The following is a 14,932-nucleotide window of genomic DNA, read 5'->3' as shown; positions in this document are numbered from 1 at the left end:
TGAGACAAATATTCCTCAATTTGTGCCAACTATCTTCACACATTTCTCATTTCCTCCTCATAGTTTTGCCTTATTTCTTCCACTAATACATTTGGCCTAAAATTCCAACGGAGGGTCTCGATGGACAAGGTATATTGTGACCAAATTTGATTTTTTTTTTTAAAATGCCCGAATTCGTCAAAATTTCGATGATAATTCCACATTTGGTTTCGACAGAGAAGGAATTGGCAATGAAATTTATGTTTTTTGAAAAAAAGTGCCCGTGTTCATTGAAATTCCAAAGACTGCGGGCATTACTTGAAAAAAAAAAAAAAAAGAGCAAGTCATTTGATAAATCATGTGTGGAGGAAAAAGTGACACTAAGCAAACATGTCCTAATCCTACCTTTTGACACATATTGCGGAATACGAAAGAGCCTAGAGGTATCACACAATTGGCTACTTCTTTTTGTGGAAGAGAGAGCCACGGGCTACCTATTAGGATTTCTATTCCTTTGTTGTAATTGAAAGATAAAATGATGCAAGTTCAATTCCTAACCTCAAAGTGCAAGTATGAACTAATAACAAAATTGCAGAATTGAAGTTAAACAATGGAAAGCTGCAAACACAAGGACAAGACAAGAATGCAGGTGCGTACCCAGAGTTAAAATCTGAGTGAAAATGTTTGGGACGGGGGCGCGGGTGCCACTGTCCTGATTCTGCACCTGAAACTGCTGTTTGGTAACCTGAAAGGCTGTCTGAAACTTGCTGTCTGACAGAAGGACCAGGGTGCCCAGCGCCCCTGTCCCAGGGACCAGGGTGCCCCATGCCCCTGTCCTGGTCTTTTGCACTGAAATTTGGTGTGAAGTTCTGTCTCGGTCCGCTTCCGTCGGATCTGCAACTTGCAGCGTCGTCCGAATCCCGAAACCTGCACTTATATCTGAAAAGGTATGGTGGGCGGCTATATAGGGTTTTGCCTTAGTCAAACCCCCACATTGGTGGTTTCCACCTCCATGAATAGCCAAGTTGTATTGTAAAAGTAGTGTGTGCAAGATCCTAAAATGCAAGTAAGCAAACTAGAGCAACCTAGAAAGTAAACCCTAATTGCTTGTACATGATAATGTAAGTGCTCCAAATCAAGACGCAAAGTGATCTAAAGCATAAATACAAATGATATGATGAAGCTTATGCAAAGGCATGAAAACAACATAAAATCATACCCAACCCCAAGGGAGGGGTACAAGCCAATCTTCAGTCGGTGATCCCTTATTGTTCTTCAATGCCTTCAAAGCCCTAAATGGATGAATTAAATTGATGGATGCTTGATGGATGGATGTTGAATGTTGTTGAAGTCTTCAAAGATCTGCTCTTTCGCTGCATAGAAGGTCCTTGAAACCAAAAATCGGATCCTTTCAAATGAAGAAAGAGAGCTCTTATATATGAAACCCTAGGTCTTAATTTCAACTTTTGGACGACCTAGAGATTGAATCTCCTGCCAATTTCTTGCGGTTAAGCTTTATTTTATGATTGGATCGCGCTCCTAAAATTTCGGGAAAAATGTCCGAGACCATGTGCATGCCGGGCGCCATGGTCCTGACAACTTTTCACCAAATTTTCAGGGCCGTCAGATATGATGATTTTAGAATGAATCCTGAAGTTACAGCTGATTTTGAGATGTTTTGACCCCCGAAATCAAGCCCCCAAGTTCAAAATAGGACCTAATTTGGGTTTTTAATTAAATGATGTATTAGAGGAATAAAATGAAAGGGGCACACTTTAATGAAAAGGGCCCAACTTTATGATATGGGAGATGATAAAATAGAACCTTAGACCTAATTAATTTAATTAATTAAGTGCTAAAGGGGAAATGCAATGCAAAATGCAAAATGCGCCAAGGTGGGTGCTAAACTAGGTGTGAAATTGTACCACCCTAGCAAGTGCGTACAATTTACGATGCTACAAATCATTAATCCTGCCTAGACTTTGTCTCGTCGACATCTGGAATCCATAAAGACATTGGGCATTACAAGGAGGGAAACAGAACATTCTAGATTGAGGTTACCCAAGATAGGTAGATAGGGCCTCCATAGCTGGGGGTGGGGGTGCCGCCAAGATCCGGTTGAAGAAAAAAGGTAGGGGTGTGGGGCACAGACCAACTTAAAGAAAGATGTGAATGTCAGCTTGTCTCTTTCTATGCAAGTTCGGTGAGTAGTATATTTGCAGATCTGCAACCTCCAAGGTAATCAACCAATTCATTCACAGGTCTCATTTCATTATCCGCCAAATTATATAAGATGTTTCAATTTCTTTAATTTGTTGTCTATGTTGTAGTCAATTTAAATTGTGAGCTAGGTTTTCTTTTAAGTTTCTTGTGGATGTGGAAGTTTTTGATTAATGAAAAAGAAGGGTTTGAAGGGACCCCGAAACCCTTTACAAGCTTAAAACAGCAAAGCTATGAGAAATAGAGAGAAACATGACAAAAGGAAAAAAAACCAGCAGAAAACCGAGAAAAGCCAACAAAAGCCCCTGAAAGCCAGCAGGCCGTCTAGGAATTAGATTTTATCCAGGGCTTTAGCCAAGGTGTTGCTTATTTCTTGTAGCTCTTTGATGTTGTCTTTGAGGTTGGGAGGGTCCTTGGCTGCAGCAACCACAACTTTCTTTATACTGGCCCTGGTTCTCTTAGTTGTTCTGCCCGCCGGGGTAGCATCACCAGCACTTCCAGTTGGGTTGGTCTCCTCTAGGTCAAGGTCTACAACCGATTTAGGAGAATGGTCAAAGACCTTAGCAATGTCTTCTAGGTTTTTGCTGACAGCGGAGAGGATGCCTGGGATAATTCCCATCAGATTTTTCATCGCTTATTTTCCCTCTTCCAGCGATTTTACCTTGTTCTCCATTTCCTGCTTCCAGTTAGCATGCTCTCTATTTTCATCCTCCCTCTTTTGTCTGAGTTTATCCCATGCTTCTCCAGGTTTTTCAGAGTTTTGTAAGTCTGTCTGTTGAAATTCATTCTAGCCTCCGAGAGCTTCTTGAGATTATCCAAGATAAGCCCCTCGCTAGTTTTTATCCTTATCCTTGCTATCCCCTTCCTCAGCCAGGTTCTTCTCGGAGCATTCGTTTGTTTCCTTCTCAGAATTAACTTCGGTTTCCTCATTATCCTTGGGTGTCGTCTCCTCCATCAGATTGCTATTGTCCTTACCAGGGTGATCACTTGGAATAGGGCTTTCTTGACCAAGCTCGAAATCTCCGCTTTCTTCCTCGTTGCCCAGTTCCTCTTCCTTCCAGTTGTCTTCTCCGTTAGAGTCATTTGTCTCCATACCACTACTTTCCTTGATAATGTCCTTAGTTTCTAGCCTGGGGAGCTTTTCCTTTTCTTGTTGGATGATGCCTTCTCTTTGCTAGTGTCTCCCTCTTCCATCCTCCTTTTACTAGGGGAGGTGGAAATCCACTTATTTTCCTGCAGGGCGAGGGTTTTGCAATGCTCATAGATGAGCAGCAGGAGCCCACAGTGGAGAATCTGGCTAGAAGGGTTCATCATGTTCTTATTCAGGGACTTGGAGAGGGATCGAAAAAGGTAGTAGGGCAAAGACACTTTTTTGTCGTGTCTGAAATGGTTCAAGAGCATGAAGTGGTAAGTGTGGGCCCTAGAGTAGCGGCCTTCAACCGTAATATACTCCATGATTGCATTTAGGACCCAGCCCCACAACTTCTTGATGTTTGTAGCATCATAGTAGCCCCCAGTAGCCTTGTCAAATTTGGCCCGCTCTTTCTCTCTGCACGGGATCAGGGAAACAACATTGTTGGAGACCTTGAGGTCTCGAAAGAAGTTGAGCCTAGAGTGGGGCATACCAGTTACAGTAAAAATAAGCCCAACATCCAATTTGAATTTAACTCCGTAAAGTTTAAAAGAACCATTAGACCAGTTATCAGAAATCTTGGAAACAGCGAGGTTGACCCTACCTTTGTCGTAGTCCTCAAGCTTTTCCATGAAGCTAGTGAGATGGCCCTTCTCCAGCTTTGCCCAGACTTTAGGCATAGCTTTCCATGTCGACATGTTGTCAAGTTCTTCGTGTCTAAGATCTCCTCCCATTTTTGGATGCAGGATGTCGACTCTATTTCTATGCAAATTTAGAATTTCTTTCCCTTTGCAACTCAAATTATCACCCTGAATAACCCACAAAGCATGCAGCAATTTCTTGGAAATAGTGGGAGATCTGTCGTGGTGCCAGGTAATGATGGCCTTTCCAGCGAGGCATGAGTGGTTCTTTTGTGGATGTGGAAGTTGAACAATAGTTTAATGCTTACTTTCTTGAAACCCACAAAATATTAAGAGCCTTACATTTGAACGCTTTTCAAAAAAAAATCACAAAATGAGAGCATGATATTGGTATCAAAGATTGGTTTCGTACAGTAGAAAATTTGGGTTGAATTTAACATGCACTTAATTAAACTTAATCTGGGATTATATGATGCCACACACAATGAGGATGGATCATCCATCCCCTAGTACTTCAAGAGGAGCACATTCACATGATGGACAAGAAGAGTCATATCACTTTGAGATTTTTCACCAAGATGAGTAGCCCGAGTATGGACCTCAAATCTTACAAACCTTATATAATTTTATAGGTGTGATGCATGATGGTTTTTCGCCCACAACAGAGACACCTCATGATGATCCACTTGTAGTAGAGGAGCATACACTTGCATGTTGGGAGCTTATTAGGAGTTCTCCTTGAATTTGGGAAATACACATAGAGGAGATAGAAGATTGATCAATACACATTACCTAGCCTCATCATGCATAAATACAAGAGGTATAGACTATAGCTAGCACATATCATGAGCCAAAGGATCATATTCGAGATTTGCTTCATCTCCAATCCTCTACATTTTTTAGATCCAGAAATGGGGTTGAGGCTAAGTCTTGGTTACTTAGCTTGGACTTATGCTTTGGGTTGCATCTATATGTGAGCAACCTAAAGGCATAATTTGCAATGCAATTTTTCAGAGGACTTGCTTCCACCTTGTGGAAATGGGAGGATAAAATGCACCAACTCACATTGGAAACCCTATCATGCGATACCATTTTGGAGTGCTTCAAAGTGTGTTCTATTTCAAAATATTTTTGACAGAGATGCATAGATGAGTTTCAGAATTTACATAATGAGGTTTCATAGTGGCTCAACATGAGAGTTAGTTTTTGGAGTTCTTGTAGTTTGTAGATTACATTCAAGACAAGTTACTTGTCAATTATTTCATTAGGGGTGGAAAGCCCAAAATTTCAGTTTTACTATACATGGCCAATCCAAATGACTTTAGGGTTTCTATGGCAAAGTCTCTTATGGAAAAGGAGGTACATGGGAGGACACAAGAGGCATGAGAGAAGTTTGTAACCTTGATCAAGGGACTAAAGTGTCCATAGGCCTCCCCATCCTTCAAAGGATAATTTAGATTTACTATAGGATTTCAAATAAAAACCTAATAGTATCAATATTAGGGACAAGGGTCTAGAGCATAGTAGGGGCCATAGGATAGTCACATGTGACCATCATCGACACAAGGATATTTTAGGTATGAGAGACTATAGGGCTATCAAGCTATGCCTTCTATGACTCAACAACCTTTTAGGGGAGAATATAGCATTTTTAGTAGTTAGGATCTTCTAATTATGGTGGGGCCTATCCAACATAGGGTTATATGAGAGGCACATGTTATGTATATGTCAATATCAGACAAAGAGTGTGCACAAGGTTTTAGAGTAGGTAGACACCATCCTAAGATGTCAAAGTAGATAGTTGATATGTGGGTCTTTACGCTCCCAACCACTCAACATATACCACCATGGGTCTTTACCCTCCCAACCACCCAAAGGTCAAAGGAATATTCACTGCTGCAACACTCACTTTTTGTGACAGTCTCAAGTACTTAGGACAGTCACTCCTTTCATGGCCATTCTTCTTCACAAAACTCTAACATTAATTATGATGATAGTTTACCTCCTTAAACCTTCCACAAACACCAAATTCAATACCAAACTCTTTCCCAATCTCGCTAATGGACTAACTCAACTCACGATCAAATTGTGACAGTCAATGCAAGGTTTAGGAGAGTAGTTAGGATCTTCTAATTATGGTGGGGCCTAGCCAACATAGGTTTATATGAGAGGCACATGTTATGGATATGTTAGTATCAAACAGAGAGTGCCCACAAGGTTTTAGAGTAGGTGGACACCATCCTAGGATGTCAAAGTAGATAGTTGATATGTTCTTATTTACCCTACTAACCACCCAAAGGTCAAAGGAAGATTCATTGTTGCAACACTCACTTTTTGTGACATTCTCAAGCACTTAGGACTGTCACTCTTTTCATGGCCATTCTTCTTCACAACACTCTCTAACATTAATTATGATGATAGTGTACTTCCTTAAACCTTCCACCAAGACCAAACACAATACCAAACTCTTTCCCAATCTCACTAATGGACTAACTCAACTCACTGTCAAATTGTGACAGTCAATGCAAGGTTTAGGATAGTAGTTAGGATCTTTTAATTATGCTGGGGCCTAGCCAACATAGGGTTATATGAGAGGCACATGTTATGTATATGTTAGTATCAAACAGAGAGTTCCCACAAGGTTTTAGAGTAGGTGGACACCATCCTAGGATGTCAAATTAGATAGTTGATATGTGGGTCTTTACCCTCCCAACCACTCAACATATACCACCATGGGTCTTTACCCTCCCAACCACCCAAAGGTCAAAGGAAGATTCACTTTTGCAACACTCATTTTTTGTGACAGTCTCAAGCACTTAGGACAATCACTCCTTTCATGGCCATTATTCTTCACAACACTCTCTAACATTAATTATGATGATAGTGTACCTGCTTAAACCTTCCACCAACACCAAACTCAATACCAAACTCTTTCCCAATCTCGCTAATGGACTAACTCAACTCAATGTCAAATTGTGATAATCAATGCAAGGTTTAGGACAGTACTTAGGATCTTCTAATTATGGTGGGGCCTAGCCAACATAGGGTTATATGAGAGGCACATGTTATGTATATGTTAGCATTAGACAGAGAGTGCCCACAAGGTTTTAGAGTAGGTGGACACCATCCTAGGATGTAAAAGTAGATAGTTGATATGTGCTTCTTTACCCTCCCAACCACTCAACATATACCACCATGGGTCCTTACTCTCCCAACCACCCAAAGGTCAAAGGAAAATTCACTGCTGCAACACTCACTTTTTGTGACAGTCTCAAGCACTTACGATAGTCACTCCTTTCATGTTCATTCTTCTTCACAACACTCTCTAAAATTAATTATGATGATAGCATACCTCCTTAAACCTTCCACCAACACAAAACTCAATACCAAACTCTTTTTCAATCTCACTAATGGACTAACTCAACTCACTGTCAACTTGTGGCAATCAATGCAAGGTTTAGGACAGTCATACACCCTCGCAAATTGATGGGATTTTTTGGTCACCAAACACTTGGATTATGTTTATAACTCCATCAAAAATTACCCAATCCCTTAACAAGATCATTCAAGGACCCTTGAGTCAATTACACTATCCAAACTCCATGCATACACTGTGTTCTTAGATTAAGACATAAAAATCAACACCTTCCACATATTTGCACATGCCAAAATGCTCATGAGACCTTGCAATGATTAAGAAAAAAAAATACATGATTTTATGGGTCATCCCATTCCTTGAAATGTATTTATCAATATGGAAATGACCTCTAATGCATTTTAGTTTGGCGTGGGTTACCCTAGACTAGGTTTTTGACAGTTTTCACCAATTTGGCTATAACTTTGGCAATACGGAATGAAACAAGATGAAACCAAAGGGAGATTGAAGAGGATTGGCCCCTATAAAAAATTCAAGATATTTTCCAAGAAAAATAACATGCTAAGGAATTTCAAACTCCAATATAGTAGTTTGTAACGTTAAAGAACTCAAAAATTGCAAGGTAAAACTGATATATTCATTAATTATGCTTAGTTACAATGCTCAACCGACCCTTGGTCATGGAGAGTTCCTTATTAAAAAACTCCAAATCCTCCCTCAATTTTTAGAACCACCTTTTAAACTTTTCTCAACAAACTAACACCTAATTGCTCATAAAATGCACAAAATGTTGCTTTCACAATGTTGAAAATATTAGCAACTTTGTCAAAAATTGTTCCTAGACTCAACCCAAGACCACTATGACTCCAAAATTATAGAAATGGGTTAAAATAGGTCTATAAGACTTTTAAATATCATTAAATATCACATTTGACCCATTGAGACATATTTGCAACATAGTGACAATTTTGACAATATTGATCATCATGACCCCCACTAGGACTCAATACACCATCTAATGGTCTTAATGACATTTATTACATGAAATGTGGTCTTCTAAGAACTTATTCATAAGAAAACTTAAAAACCTTGACCTATTACTAAATTGGCTTCATGGTGGCCATCTTGTGCTAGGTGCTCTTGCCCAAAAGGATGATATGATACGGTGGAGAGAAATATGAGGGGGGAGTGGTAGGAAATGTTAAGGGTAGCTGCTACATGGAGAAAGAGGAGGGAATGGGATGTTTGGGGAAAGGGGTACATAAGGCATATAAATGATGGAAGAAGGAGATACGTGGGGGGGAATGAGGTTTAGGATGTGGGCGGTAGGAGGGGTTGGAGTTAGGATATGTTGGGGAATAAAGTGGAGTGGGAGGTATAAGGGGGTAATGAAAGGGTAAAGGGGATGTAGATTATAATGTGAGTTATAAGGGGCAAGGAAAAAGGGTAAGGGGTTAGGGTGGTATGTTAGGATAGGGATAGGATATGGGTAGGCTAGGATGGCGGTAGGTGATAAGATGGAAAGGGTAGGTTAATAGGTGTGTGGTAGAGGTAAGCTTAGGGAAATAAAGGAAGTAAGACTTATGGGATGTGGGTTAGAATAGGTTATTTTAGGGGAATAAAGGGGTAGGTATTGTGGAGGGGAGTGTGAGATATAAGGTATGAGGGGAAGGGAGATGCTAGGATAGAATAGGGGTAGGGGTAAGGTGGAAAGGAAGTTAGTGGAGGGAGGTGTGCGTGTAAGATGGAAGGGTAGGTTTAAGATAAGATGTGAAGGAGGTTAAGGCATGGGGTATGAAAGGTGGATAAAGGATAGAGGATAGGAAGGTAGGTGAGTTAGAAGGTATGGTAAATGGAATTGAAGAGTGTTAAGGGAGGTTGAAATGGGAGGAAATGGAAATGGGAGTGATTGAGTTTGGGCACCCACTGACAAGATCGACAGAAGTGGAAGGGATTATGCCTTGGCTGGGAAAAGGGAATGTTGAACCTCACTTCATTTCAAAGAGAAAGACTTGGCCAACTCCTAAGAAACTATGAACAAAATTTTAACAGCAAAGACTCGACAACAACCAACTAAGCTAAGACAACTAACCTAGAAAGTGAAAAAGTGTGTTTTGATGAAGATTGGGAATAGTGTGTTTTGGTGAAGAAACATGATGTGAGAAGTTTGATGCAGAGGCAAGGGTAGAACTCAATATTTCATATTAGGATAGCAACCACAATGATTAGGCAAGTCAAATAAGGTCTCTCCAATGTTTATGATAAATAAGGGCAACATCAGTCATGTAAGTATACATGAGCATGGGAATGGATAGTTACTTTCCTTTTAGACTAACTTGGGTCTATGACTCTATATAACTTGGGTCTATGACTAACTTGGGCCTATGAATCTCAATGGGCATATCACCTACTCTAAATCACCACAAATCCATTAGATATGTTTTGAGATGAAAACGAAGAGTTAAATGGTTTTGGTTCAATTTGCATAATTTTTATGTTCAAGTAATTTAATTTGGTATATTATACTGAAATGTGATTTCATAACTAACATTTCAACTTCTATATAACTAGTTCTATAGCCCAATTTTTTTGACTGTGAAGAAATACCATGTTAAACAATATCAACAAACAATAAAATAAGGAGACAATTGCTAGATTGTGGTCTAACTTGAAAAGAAAAGGTGATGGAAAATGTTATTGTCCCTACAAAATTTGTAAGGGGTTAAAGACTAGAAGACTTCTAATCAAAACAGCTAAGAAAAAATGTAGGTTGCATGGTCACATTTAAGGTGGACATGATTATCATCCATTGGTAAGTTTTTCATTATATCATTTTAACAATTTATATACATAAGAAATCACTTAATGATGAGATCATGATCATGGTTTATTTATGTTTATCAATTTTATATAGGTCGAGCACCTCGGAGCACATGATATAGATCAACACAACCTGAAGAATATGGTTTTTGAAGTGGAGTAACATGGAGGTGTGAATATAGAAGCTGAAGATAATGATCCCATGGAAGATGACGATCATGAGCCACAAAACACAATTGAAGATTATGGTACAAATACATTGAACCATGACACATTTAGTACCGGCACAGCTGATCATGATGATGAAGATGACCTTGATGTTGTTCATGATGTCCCTCTACTTGAGAAGGCATCTGAGTCCCTTTACGAAGGCTCCCAGACAACTCTTCTCTTTGTTGTATTGTTGTTGGTGAAATTGAAGGTTATGAATGGTTTGTCCAACATAACAATCTCACGTATGTTAAGGTATGTCATATATGTCATTATATTTAATAAATGGTGAATCATGTTGTACCATTAATATTCTTTATATTAACAAATTATATTTTTTTGTTGTAGATTGATAGGTGAGTTTTTGTTACCACCATCAAATATTCTACCTCCTTCATATCGAGAATTATCTGCCATTATGAAAGATATTGGAATGGAGTATCAAGGAATAGATGCTTGTCCCAATGATCATATTATATATCACAAACAATATGAATTTAAAACTAAATGCCCTGAATGTCATATCAGTAGATATCGAACATATCAAATAACAAAAAGGGTTCCTTGCAAGGTTCTTTGCTATATTCCCATTATTCCACGTATGAAACGATTATTCAAGTGCACTATCTTGGCACAATTTATGGATTACCATGCACGCAATAGAAGTCAAGATGACATTATTCGAATGCCTACGGATGGTTCAACATTTATGGACAGAGGAAAAGTGGCCACACTTTAAAGAAGAACCTCGTAATCTCAGGCTTTCATTGGCAGCGGACGATGTCAATCCATTTGGAGAGTTGAGATCTATTTACTCAATGTGGCCTGTTTTTGTTATCAACAATAACATTCCTCCATGGATGTAAATACAGAGGGAGCACATAATGTTGGAAATGATTGTTCCAGGTATTTTATCATTTAATAGTCATCTACATTTAATTATAAATATTGCAGTAAAATGGTCATAATAATTATGTAATGTTTTTGTTCATTTGATTAGGTAAGTACCAAGTTAAAGATATGAATGTATATATCAAGCCTCTTATCGACAAGTTGTTGGAGTTATGGTATGGTGTCACTATGTATGATGTCTCTAGACCAATAGGGCAAAGACAATTTCAATTTCATGCGATGCTTGTATGGACAATACATGATCCCCCAGGGCTAACACATTTTTGTGGTATGTTATAGTGTCCAAGTTGCGCATGATAATTATAATTAAAAAAATTAATATATTTAATCCAATTATACATTATCTTGTAGGTCTTCAAACAAAGGGAAAATTTGCATGTCCAGTTTGTGGTCCAAAGATGAAATCTCATCATTCAAAAAGTTTAGGAAAGCAAGTGTTTGATGAGTATAGGCACTTTCTCCACAAAAATCATAAGTATCAAAATACTGAAAAACATCTTTTCAATGGGAAAGAAGAGAATACATCAAAGCCACGAAGAATGACACCTCACCTGTGGAAGTTGGAATATAATAGAATTAATCGTCAAGGTAATGCCATTCCATCTAATGGTTTATGTCATAAAACATCTTTTCTATTGTGTTTTGTTTACTGATGATGTGATTGATGATCGTGAAGGTCGTCAAGGCATAAATGACCACCTTATTAAAGAACTAAAAAGTTATCCTCGACAATTTAGTAGGTTGCCCTACTACGAGAAGTTACAAATTGTGCATTTGTTTGATACTATGTATATTGGAAAGAATATAACAGAGACGTTATGGAAAATATTGGATGGAAGGCATGACAAAGAAAAAATTATCAAAATTTGTAGTGACATTCAGGATTCCAATCATGCAATGAAAAATGTCATTCAATCAAATAGCCATGGAGACCAGATTAATATAAGTGACCTTCCTTGGTTATTAACGGACTAGCAAAGCAATTCTATAAAAGAAGTCATACAAAAAATTTGATTTCTTACAGGATTTGGTGCAAACATAAACAATCTCATATCAAAGAAAAGTGAATTTGGGTCGAGGATGAAAAATGCGTTATTGGCATACCTTCATTAAGGTAATTCATGTTCTTGTGTTTTACTATATCTTTGTATATTGTGCATGTACTTTTCATTGTATTATGTTAGAAAAAAATGAAAAATAAAATTTTATAACTGTTGCAGTACATTCTACCTCTATCTCTCCTAGACGACTTCGACAATAATATCAAGCAAGTCATATATGATCCTGGAAAATACATGAGGTAAATAGTGATATTTGTTTAGTTTGTTGTATAGATATTATATTTGTGATTTACTTTAACTTGTTATGTAATATATTTTTTTGCATCTTGAATATCTTGCAGGTGGTTGTCATGTAAAGAAATCTGTAAAGAATATATAATGAAGGGTTAAATAGTGATCTCTTCTTCAAATTTCGATGGATCTCAATGCTACAAAAGATGAAATGAAGGTAACTCACTTCTCTACCATATCCAATTGACTTCTAATGAAAATATGATGAATTTCACAATTAAAAATAATGAGAATCAAACTGAAACATTTTTGTATGAACAAAAATCTCCAACTTCATTTAGTAAAACTTTCAAAATTCAACAAGACAAACTTGGGTGGTGTGAAAAATGCCTATTTATGCCCATCCAAGTGGATTACAATCTCAAACCGCCAGAAACCAACCTCCCAACCAAATTTTAAAAAGTTGTCATGAAAATAATGACAACTTCTTACAATTTTTGCCCAATGGACCTCAAACTTTCCCAATTAGATCCAAATACATTATAATGGCCTCAAATGGCCTTATTTACATGAAATAACACCCGCCCTCCAACTTGATACACTAGTATTCGAGAGGATCTAGACTGTGGAAAACACCTTCACTCCAGTAAGTCAAACTACATTAAGTAAACACCCGACTAATACCACCTACGTTACCCCCTGTTGTAGTCATAGTATGAAATAATCAAATTGACCGGTGGCTTACACCCTATTGCAGTCGCAGTACAGAATAATCAGATTTATTTATTTTTTTAAATAAATAGCAGTCAGAATTCTGATGGCAACTAAACATTGCACCAATGGCCAAACCGTCAAACCAACAATATCCTCATCGATGCAAAGTTTTTGGTTGCCGTCAAAATTCTGATGCCAATTGAAGAAACATCCAATGAGGATGTTGTATATCCAACGGCACTTCCTTGTCAGATGATCATCGATGTATATTCATGGGGGAGCATCGGAATTCCGACGTCCATCTAACGATAGTTTTGATTGGAGGAGCAATCATGGCCGTCGTCAAAAGAGTTCACGATGTTGTCAGAATTCTGATGTTAAATGGCATCATTGGGAAGTCCGACTATGAGTTTTTGATGACTTCATTTATCGGCATTCTGATGAAAAGTAGTCAAAATTCTGACTATAGGCCATCAGAAATTAGCCCCGAATGTACTAGTGTTCCCTCTCTATTGTAGCTTTGGAAATTTATTCTTCTTTCCTCTAAAGTAATTCATTTTTTTCTTCCTTTGCCCTAGTTATTTCTTTCCTTTTGCTTCATTTCTTGTGTTGGGATCCAAGAACACTGAGAGGGGGGGTGAATCAGTGTTCTATTGGTAAGATAAGATTTTATGCTTTTATACCATACACATATAAACCGGTAAATGAATAAACATATTACTTGAAGAAATAAACCATCCACATGAATGAACACCATAACACGGAGAATTTATACATGGAAAACATCAAAGAGGAAAAACCACGATGGGATTTATGACCCACAATATCAATTCACTGGCCATATGAAAGATATTACATAGAGAAGGGGGCCTGCACATGCAGGAAAGCACATTGCTCATCACTAAAGAGTCTCACTGACTACAAGCTTCTACTGAAGTAAAACAATAAAGATGAACTCACAAAATGCATCTCCTATGCCAAAAAGAGTTCCAGTTAAAGCTATGCTCTGTATCGGTTCATAAACCCTGAACACTTGTACCGGTATCTCCTTCCCTCCAATAATACCTTACAAAGTATCTACATATCATTGCATGATATAGCATTCGCATACAGATGATCTTTGCATAACAAGGTTCTATATCCACAATCCTATTCACAGTTCTATATAACACTGACCTATATACCCTTTACAAACAATATGCCTTATGTCGGCTTACAATACAAAAGATATACAATGTCAGGCTTATACAACAATTACAAAATGATTTTACAAATAAAATTTCTTTGATGTCAGCTTCCCTGAAGTGTTGGATGCTGGTGCTAGTTGTAACCCTAGATGCTCAATGTTTGTGTCTGCCAGTGAATGCCTCCTAATGCTAGTAGCTGACTTCCATCTAATCTTGTTGCCATCAATGACAATAAAATGAATTTAATGAGTGTCAATTGCCAACAATCTCCCCCTTTGGCATTGATGGCAACACTCATGTGAAAAATGGATTCCCTGCTGGTTCAACTAAAATATGCTCCCCCTGAGCAATACACTCCTTCTGATATCCTTCCCATATTGTTTTGTCTGATATTTTCTAATATTTTTTACATATATACACTCCCCCTTTGGCATCAATGCCAAATACCA

The 14,932-nt window shown here is 38.1% G+C and overlaps 1 protein-coding gene across 1 annotated transcript in view; it reads left to right on the top strand.

Moving 5' to 3' along the window:
- Positions 1–3,453: 3,453 nt before the first annotated feature.
- LOC131079396 (ent-kaurene oxidase, chloroplastic-like) overlaps positions 3,454–14,932 on the top strand; it is an 86,684-nt gene continuing 75,205 nt past the window's right edge. The window contains exon 1 of the mRNA XM_058017315.2: positions 3,454–3,549. Coding sequence (XP_057873298.2) covers positions 3,454–3,549 — 96 coding nt within the window. The remainder of the gene's footprint in view (positions 3,550–14,932) is intronic.

Source organism: Cryptomeria japonica, chromosome 6 (genome assembly GCF_030272615.1).
Source record: "Cryptomeria japonica chromosome 6, Sugi_1.0, whole genome shotgun sequence".
Classification (NCBI taxonomy): domain Eukaryota; kingdom Viridiplantae; phylum Streptophyta; class Pinopsida; order Cupressales; family Cupressaceae; genus Cryptomeria; species Cryptomeria japonica.
This window is presented reverse-complemented; position numbering and strand designations above follow the sequence as displayed.